The following is an 8,476-nucleotide window of genomic DNA, read 5'->3' as shown; positions in this document are numbered from 1 at the left end:
CATTCCTGCCATCATGACTGTTGCCACCACCTGGACCCGGGCCCACTTGTCTCATGGGGCCAAATGGCTACTCACTTGCATGCACACGAGTACCCACCCCAAACCAATACACGAACACAAGTGCATGCAGAGACACGATGCATCCCTACACACAGACACAGCAGCCCCTCTCCCTGCTGGTGGTGGGCGGCTGCTCTCAGTGTCACCACCTCCTCCCTTCAGCCCAGTTGTCACCACTGCCCCCAACTTCTGGGCAGAGAATGTTAGAGGGTCTTGGGGATCCAGACTGCCCAAGGGGCCAGGGGAGGGCTCCCCGGTCCTGGGAGTGGTGACATGAGAGAGAACCAATGATGTGGGAACTGCCTCATGTCTTCTTGGGAGAGGGGGGCCCACACCCATCCCTCACTGTTGGTGCCGTCCTCTTTCTCCCCTTTATTTTGGTTGGCGGCATACCCAGCAGCAGGGATGAGCCGTCTCCCAGGGGGAACTTCTGGTAGCGCGGCACAGCCAGTGGGGCGATGGCCTGGAACTTGGGGGCCAGCAGGGGCTCAAGGCGGGAGGCGCAGGGGTCGGCCGCGTGGAAGAGGTTGTAGATCTGCTCACAGGCTGGCCGCATCTGGGCCACTGGTACCCAGAAGATAAAGCGGGGAGGGGACTCATCTGGGCATACTGGGAGGCAGGGGTTGTGGGAAGCAGCACCCTGACATGCTGTGTGACCCGGAACCAGCACTTCCCAGACTCTACTCCCTGCGAGGTCCCTGGGAGTGCTTAAAAGTGAGACAGGTCTCTCGGCTAAAAAGAGGTCAAAACCTTCGATTTGCTGATGTTCAGGATGAAGCGTTCCCCACGCCTGTTGGACCCCCTCATGAAGAGCATCTGTGGGTATGAGTTCCTCCTGGTGCACTTTGGGACACTTGGCCTTGGCAAGTCCCTTCTTTCTAGGTCTCAGGTTTTCCCTCTCTAGCCAAGCCATTTATTTGTACAGTGGGGAATGGTATAAATACCCCCATTTCAGGTGAAACAAAGAGGAGATGGGGGAGGGGCGGGTGAAGCCCACCCCACCCTGAGAGCTCACCCTCCAACGTGGGCATCACGGTTTTCCGCAGAGCCAGCACCAGGCCCAGAGGGGAGCCAAAGAGGAAGAAGCCGGAGACCTTGAAGTCAAGGCGGGTGGCACTGGTGAGACCATCAGGAACCTCAGAGGCGGCAGCGGGTGGACAGGAGGCTGTGCTTGCCCACCTGGGCTCCCCAGAGGAGGTGGCTGGGGGGACCGTCTGCAGGCTGGGGGAGGGGGGGAGGGGGCTCAGTGCTGCTGCTTCCGCAGCCCAGCACAAGCCCAGTTTGGAGTTGATGGGGCAGGAATGTCACCTGTTTTGAGAGCCCTCGGGCTCAGGACTGGCCATGTCGCTGTGGGTGTGCTGGGCAGGTAGCACTGAGGGCTCTGGGCTGGCCCGGCCCAGTCCCTCCACCCCATCTGCCAGGGGATCCCGCACTGGGCCAACCTCCGGGGAGAGCAGCTCATTGTTCTAGACGGAATAGGGGACAGAAACAGCCTTAGGACTGGAGACAGTTGATTTCTACTTATTTGGAAGTGAGGAAAGAGGCTTGGGGGTTGGGCAGGGACTTAAACAAAGAGTAGAGCCCCAGAGGAGGTGGAATGAGACAGCAGGGGACAGGCCGGAGAGGGGTCATATTCTAGGGGCAGAGAACTAGAGCCGGGGAGACACCTGCCTCCTGAGGAGGCGGGTCCAGCCACACTGACCGTGCTTCCTCGGCGGCTGCTGCTGCGGCTCCCAGTGCCTGCGCTGGCACTGTGACAGAGTGCGTCAAAGCCCAGGATTCCACCGACGCCATCCCCAATCAGCACCACCTGGGTGGGAGGGCAGCACCATCAGGAGGGGCTGCAGCAGAGGCAGGAGGATGGGGGGGCTCCCGCGGCAAGTTCCCCGGGAACATCCCTAACTCCTGACCTGCCCACAGAAGCCGACACCCTCAGACGAGCGCAGGAAGGCGGCATAGGCCTGGTTAGTGCGGGAAATGACCGTGGCCACAGCGCCCTGGTATTGGGAGGATGAGGTGGCCAGCAGCGGCAGGGCGGCCAGTGGAATGTGGTCCTGGGAGCGGGACAGGCTGTCACCGTCATGGCTGTAGGGGCTCAAGCTGTAGGAGGAGGGGGTATAATGGATGGGTGGGGGGCCTCCAGGCCCTCCACTGCCCCCTGTAAGTCCCCTTGACCTGTTGGCAAGTCCTAGCACTGGAGGGCCTTTGTGGGGACCGTCAGTATCCCAGAGGCCTTTGTGATGGAGCTATTGACTAGAAACTGAAATCCAGCTGGGTAGGTGACTAGCCCAGGTGTTTGGCTTCCAGGCCTCCTCCCCATCCCCCCATGGGGCCTCTCTGGTCTCAGGAGTCCCCAAGTAGCTGTCTACACCTTGGGGACCCTGTGTGTCCCCCACCCCCCCCATCCCTGACCAGTACTTGGAGACAAGGGCATAGGCAGCGGCGCAGATGGGTGGGCAGGGCACCAGGCGCAGCGCCACGTGGCCCAGGGCCTCGGGGAAGTGGACGCGGGTGATGGCCTCGAAGGCCAGGCTCAGCGTCTGCACATCCGCCTGCTTGGAGCTGGTGTCTCCAGGGCCTGAGTCTAGGATGTTGCCGCTGTGCAGGATGAGGAAGAGGGCGTGGACTGCGCATGTCTCCGCCCCCAGTTCCCCCGCTCCATCCGGGCCCTGCGGGGCACAGGGGGGGTGCCAGGGATGTCAGAGCAGTGGCCTGGCCGGTGGGTGGGCAGAATGAGATGCGGGGTGGCCGACCATACTCACTTCTGGGTCCCTGGGTGCCTGGGCCCTGTCCCCGATATCTTTGGTGGACTCGGTTCCAGGGTCTGCAGGATGGGGAAAGCCAGTGAAGGGGACTGAGGGGTCTCTGGGGATCCCCTCATCTGGTACTTCAGGTACCCCTGCTCTGCTGTCTGCCTGAGCACCCGCCCTCGCCCCCCATCTTCCTCTGACCTTCTCTCACCCGACTCTCCCAGGTCATTTCACATTTCTGCGTCTTTGCACATGGCCAGTCCTGCTGCTGACAGGCATGCTTCTCCGCACAAACCCTGTTTGCCTGGAAAATTCCTTCTAATCCTGCCCTGTCCAGTATGGTAGCCACTAGTCACATGTGCCTACTTAAACTGAAATGAATTAAAATAACAATACCAATTTCAGTTCCTCAGTCCCACTCGCCACATTTCAAGTACTTGCTAGCCACATGTGGCTAGTGGCTGGAACGTTTCCATCATCTCAGAAAGGTCTTTTGGACAGAGCTTGTCCAATCCTTCAAAATCCAGCTTAGACATCACCTCCCACGTGAAGCCTTCCTGGACTCCAAATGAATTCCTCCATTCTCTGTGCTGTGTCTGAACCCTGAATACATGCCACACATCCATCCATCCACCCATTATCTGCTCATTATTCGTCTGTGTATTTAATGAGCACCCTTTCTGGACTGACATTCATCTTAGGACCCCATTAAACTTAGGAATGAGTTGTTCTCCAAAGCCCTCACCGCATACGGAGTGCCGGTGGCTGGCAACTGGATGCGGGATGTTTACCTGGCGCCCCTTCTACCTCCATGGGGCAGGCAAAGGCGTCGATGAAGTCATTGGAGTTCCACTTGGTCATCTCCTTGGGGAAAACCTCGTCACTGTCCGAGAAACCTTCTGAAGGGAGCAGGGGCTGCGTCATGGGCTGGCGGGAGCTGCTCAGGGACCGCCCCCCTTCCCTAACAGGTCTGGGGTGCTGACCGTGGGCATCAAAGAACTCCTCCTCAGAGCTGTTCTCAGAGTCTCGGGCGATGTTCTGCATGCGCCACTCAGACAAAGTCTGGGGAGACACGCCCCCTGCAGGGCCACACTGGCCTCAGCCTGGGAGTCCAGCCTGAGGGCCGCTCCCTCCCACCCCTGTGCCTCAGCCTCACCGCCATGTTGGGACGAGTAGGAGGAACGGGAGGACGAGGACCACTGCTTGCCAAAGCTGGCATCGGGCGAGGCATCAGGGCCCGGGGGCACCTCGGGCCCATCGGGGGTGCCAGCACGGCTGGCCCCAGCCCGGGCCTCAGTGCTTGGCTTCCCGGGGGGCTGGGCCTCAGGCCCCTCACTGCCTGTGTTGCACTTGGCCATGCGCTGTGCCAGCATGCGGGCGGTCTCTTCCTCCAGTGCCCGGATGTCAGCCATGCTCAGCTCTGTCCACTCGTCCTGCCAGCACCAGGCCTGGCGGTGGGCCCGCAGCATCACCCGACGCAGACCTGTAGGCACCCAGGCATCAACGCCATGCCCTCCCCACCCACACACCCCAGCCCCGAGTTTCCCTGCCACTGCAGCCACATGCCCAGCCCATGAGTTCAGGTAATGGCTCCCCTGGGCACACCACCCACCCAGGGACACAAAGTAGGGCAGGGTGAGCACTGTCCGGGAGACGGGAGTGGAAACTGGGGCATTTGTCTTCCTGCCCCACCTCCCTCCCTGCCCACTGCCTCTTTTATCCCTCTGGACACCCCAACTCTGAGCGCTGAGCCCACCCCGACACCCTGGGAAGCTGGGAGCAATGTTTGTTCTTGCTTCTTTCAGCTGCTTCCTGCTCACTCAGACAAAGTCTGGGGAGACACGCCCCCTGCAGGGCCACACTGGCCTCAGCCTGGGAGTCCAGCCTGAGGGCCGCTCCCTCCCACCCCTGTGCCTCAGCCTCACCGCCATGTTGGGACGAGTAGGAGGAACGGGAGGACGAGGACCACTGCTTGCCAAAGCTGGCATCGGGCGAGGCATCAGGGCCCGGGGGCACCTCGGGCCCATCGGGGGTGCCAGCACGGCTGGCCCCAGCCCGGGCCTCAGTGCTTGGCTTCCCGGGGGGCTGGGCCTCAGGCCCCTCACTGCCTGTGTTGCACTTGGCCATGCGCTGTGCCAGCATGCGGGCGGTCTCTTCCTCCAGTGCCCGGATGTCAGCCATGCTCAGCTCTGTCCACTCGTCCTGCCAGCACCAGGCCTGGCGGTGGGCCCGCAGCATCACCCGACGCAGACCTGTAGGCACCCAGGCATCAACGCCATGCCCTCCCCACCCACACACCCCAGCCCCGAGTTTCCCTGCCACTGCAGCCACATGCCCAGCCCATGAGTTCAGGTAATGGCTCCCCTGGGCACACCACCCACCCAGGGACACAAAGTAGGGCAGGGTGAGCACTGTCCGGGAGACGGGAGTGGAAACTGGGGCATTTGTCTTCCTGCCCCACCTCCCTCCCTGCCCACTGCCTCTTTTATCCCTCTGGACACCCCAACTCTGAGCGCTGAGCCCACCCCGACACCCTGGGAAGCTGGGAGCAATGTTTGTTCTTGCTTCTTTCAGCTGGCTTCCTGCTGATTTCTTCAGAAGAGTTAACAATTAAGGCGTTGATAGTTAATGAAATTGTTGATGGTTAATGAAGGTGTTAAGAGTTAATGGAAGTGTTGGCACTTAATGAAGCAAAACATGTTAGCCATTCTGGGATATTTTCATCCTAAGCAGAGGAATAAAGTTAGAGACTTCAATATCTAGGAAATAAAGTCATAATGATTGAATTATTGTTATAAACTTCTGGAAGGACGTACATCAGAATCTTAATAGTGGTTATATGTGGCTGAGTTTTTTTTTTAATTTGTGTTTTTTGGCATTTTTCCAAATTTAAGTTAAGGTGCCTGTATTACTCTCTGAGCTAAATTTCCTCATCTGTAAAATGGGAATAATAATTGTCCTTACCTTGAGGGGTGTTGGGGATGTTAAAGGAGATCTTGCATGGGAGGTGATTAGCAGAGAATTGGGCATGTGGTGATCAATACTAGCTTTTTACTATCTGGCTCAACCTCTTCCTCATTTACAGAGGGGAAAATTAAGGCGCAAAGATGGAAAGTAGCTTCCTGGAGGAGAGGTTCCGTGAGGGTCCATGGTGGAACGGAACCCAGGTCCCTGGACACCCCCATCCTTCTACCTGCAGGTAGTCCACCCTCAGACCTGGGAGGTGGGGCAGGGCTGAGCCATAGGAGCTGTGGGGTTAGTTTTAGCGGGGGGGCATGAAACAGGGCCTCCTGGATACCAGGGCCAAAGGATGGGACTCGGAGAGAGCGACAGAGTCGCAGCTTTGGCCTGCACTACTTAGCGTGTTGCAGGTTAGAGCTGGTGACCCTCCTGAGAGCCTCTAAGTCTCGCTTGACCCACAGAACACTGGAGAGTCTTAGAATTTTAATGGATGAGAAGCAGCATCTCTGAATGTCAGAACTGGCATGGACCTCAGAGATCATGCTGTCAGCTTCTTGCCTGCCTGACTCTCACCCATACCTCAAGGCTAGGCTCCCCCAACCCCTAGCTAGGCTGTGCGGCTCCCCTCTGCCTCAGTGCCCACCATGTCAAATGGAAATGACGGCTTTATGTTCCTGTGTCCCCAGTAGACTGGGAGCATCCCTGGCTCAAACGCGCAGCCTGGTGCATGCTGAGTAAATAGAACCTCCCGAGGCTGGGCGCTCACCGACATCGTGGATGAACTGCTCAATCTTGGCCTGCATGCCCCAGTAGCGGAACTCAACTTTGCACAGTTTATAGGCGCACATGAGGGGCCCCGTCTGGGCTGCTGTGCGTGCCCAGTCATCAGCCAGTGGTCCTCGGCCTGTCTTGGCCGAGCGGTACAGCCGGGGGTCTTCTTCTGCTCTGTACTCGCCTGGGGCCACTGCATCCCGCACGATGTCGATGGTATCTGGGGGGGTTCCGGCAGCGCTGAGCAACAGCAGCTCCCTCTGGCCCCTGCCACTCCTCCCCCACCTTGGGACTGGGGAGGCAGCTTTCCATGCACGGGAAGCCTAGACCGGGAGAGAGCCTGGGACTTGTCAGAGGCCGCCTGTTGAGGTGGCAGGTGTCCTGAGAGGGGCTCCATGGTCCCCCCGCTGGCTCCAGGCCTCACCCAGGATGCACTGTCTCCGCTCAGCCCCACTCAGGTTGAAGACATTCGGCTGCTGCCCCCCATCAGGCAGGTAATAGGTCTCTATTTCAATGGAGAATTTCTCCACAAAGGGGCAGGTGTACCTGGGCAGAGGGTGGGGGTGAGGGTCACGGCTGTGCCCACCAGGGCTGTTCCCCTCCTGGCCCCAGACCTGCCCCACCCACTCACCGGGTGCGGGTGTAGGGATAGGCATTCCAGGATTCCTCCTCCACCTGCAGGGCGGCCTTGGGCAGCAGTGCCCGGAACCAGCCTGGGATGTGGGAGCCCACGTGGTACACCTTGTGTGTGTACTGCCCACTGCCACCGGGCCCATCCGTGTAGGGCTGGTTGGCCAGGATCTCCACGCCACTGCCCTCACCACTTGACTCTTCTCGGCTCTTTTTCTGCAGCCCAGGGCAAGAGTAGAACGGGCAGCTTAGCCCCAGATCAGCTCCTGGGATGGGATCCCAAGCTAGGCATGGTCCCCTGTGCAGCTCTGAGGCCCTAGTCCCTGCTGTTCTAACTCTCTGAAACCCGACCCTGGTCCCCTGTAGCTCCTGGGGTCAGGATTACAGCCAGCCGCTGTCCAGTCCCCTATGGGGTTTTGCAAGCCAGGACTCATTCAGTCATTCAAGTATTTGTTGTCTGCTCTATTCCAGACATTGTTTGGGATTACGTTAATTGGGATCTGTTGATATACAGAACAAAGACCCCTGCCTGCCCCTGTGCAATTTACGTTCCAGTGGAGGGAGATAGATAACAGACAGAAAACAACAAAAAAAAGCAAATTAGAAGGTGCTAAGTGCTGTGGTAAAAAGAAAGCACAGAATAGGGTAAGGGGGATAGGGCTGGGGGTTGCAATTTTGATGGGATGGTCAGGGAAGGCCTCATTGAGAAGATAACATGACCTTGATCTGAAGATGACCTGGGGGAAGGGAGGGTGCTGAGCAAGTGTGAGGTGGGGGCACTACTCGAGGCAGAGGGGAAGCCAGTGTAAGCTCCTGAGGTGGGCGCATGCGGCGTGTGCTGCCGGCAAGGGGCCAGGGTGGGTGGGCTGGAAGAATCCAGGAGAGTAAAAGGGGCCCCCACCTTTCTAGGACCCCAACACCAGCTCCTGCCACACCCCTCATGGTTGGAGAGCACTCAGATCCCATCCTTACTTAGCTCTGGAGTTTGAACCTGGCCCACTTAACCCTCTGAGGCCAGATCCCGGCCCCCTTGCCTGCTCAGACTCTGGCCCCACGTTTCTGGGGAGCACGTCTGGAACGGGCACCAACCCTCTCCCCTCCCTGAGAGCCTGCTCTGGCTCATTCTTCCCGACGTCCAGGGCCAGACCTCTACCCCCTTCCTCTTAGCCCAGACCTCAGCATCTGGGGTCCCTGTCTGCTCCTCTCTATGACAGATTTGGGGCGTGATCCTCAGCCCATCTCCCTGACCGCCTGGGGCTGCCAAGGTCCTGCCAAGGTCCTCTGGGAACCCCTCCCAGTCTTTC

The 8,476-nt window shown here is 59.0% G+C and overlaps 1 protein-coding gene across 1 annotated transcript in view; it reads right to left on the bottom strand.

The window, feature by feature from the left end:
* The window catches only part of PITPNM1 (phosphatidylinositol transfer protein membrane associated 1), a 12,728-nt gene that overhangs the window by 3,808 nt on the left and 444 nt on the right, over positions 1 to 8,476 (bottom strand). Inside the window, exons 2-14 of the mRNA XM_007450424.1 lie at positions 7,174 to 7,388; positions 6,967 to 7,088; positions 6,538 to 6,762; positions 4,736 to 5,062; positions 3,794 to 3,889; positions 3,602 to 3,709; positions 2,823 to 2,884; positions 2,479 to 2,729; positions 1,971 to 2,160; positions 1,763 to 1,870; positions 1,369 to 1,526; positions 1,076 to 1,281; positions 454 to 624 (exon numbers count right to left, since the gene is read on the bottom strand). Coding sequence (XP_007450486.1) covers positions 454 to 624; positions 1,076 to 1,281; positions 1,369 to 1,526; positions 1,763 to 1,870; positions 1,971 to 2,160; positions 2,479 to 2,729; positions 2,823 to 2,884; positions 3,602 to 3,709; positions 3,794 to 3,889; positions 4,736 to 5,062; positions 6,538 to 6,762; positions 6,967 to 7,088; positions 7,174 to 7,388 — 2,239 coding nt within the window. The remainder of the gene's footprint in view (positions 1 to 453; positions 625 to 1,075; positions 1,282 to 1,368; positions 1,527 to 1,762; positions 1,871 to 1,970; positions 2,161 to 2,478; positions 2,730 to 2,822; positions 2,885 to 3,601; positions 3,710 to 3,793; positions 3,890 to 4,735; positions 5,063 to 6,537; positions 6,763 to 6,966; positions 7,089 to 7,173; positions 7,389 to 8,476) is intronic.

This window comes from Lipotes vexillifer, unplaced genomic scaffold (assembly GCF_000442215.2).
Source record: "Lipotes vexillifer unplaced genomic scaffold, Lipotes_vexillifer_v1.1 scaffold1477, whole genome shotgun sequence".
Lineage (NCBI taxonomy): Eukaryota > Metazoa > Chordata > Mammalia > Artiodactyla > Lipotidae > Lipotes > Lipotes vexillifer.
The sequence above is the reverse complement of the archived record's forward strand: the minus strand, read 5'-3'. Positions and strand labels throughout refer to the sequence as shown.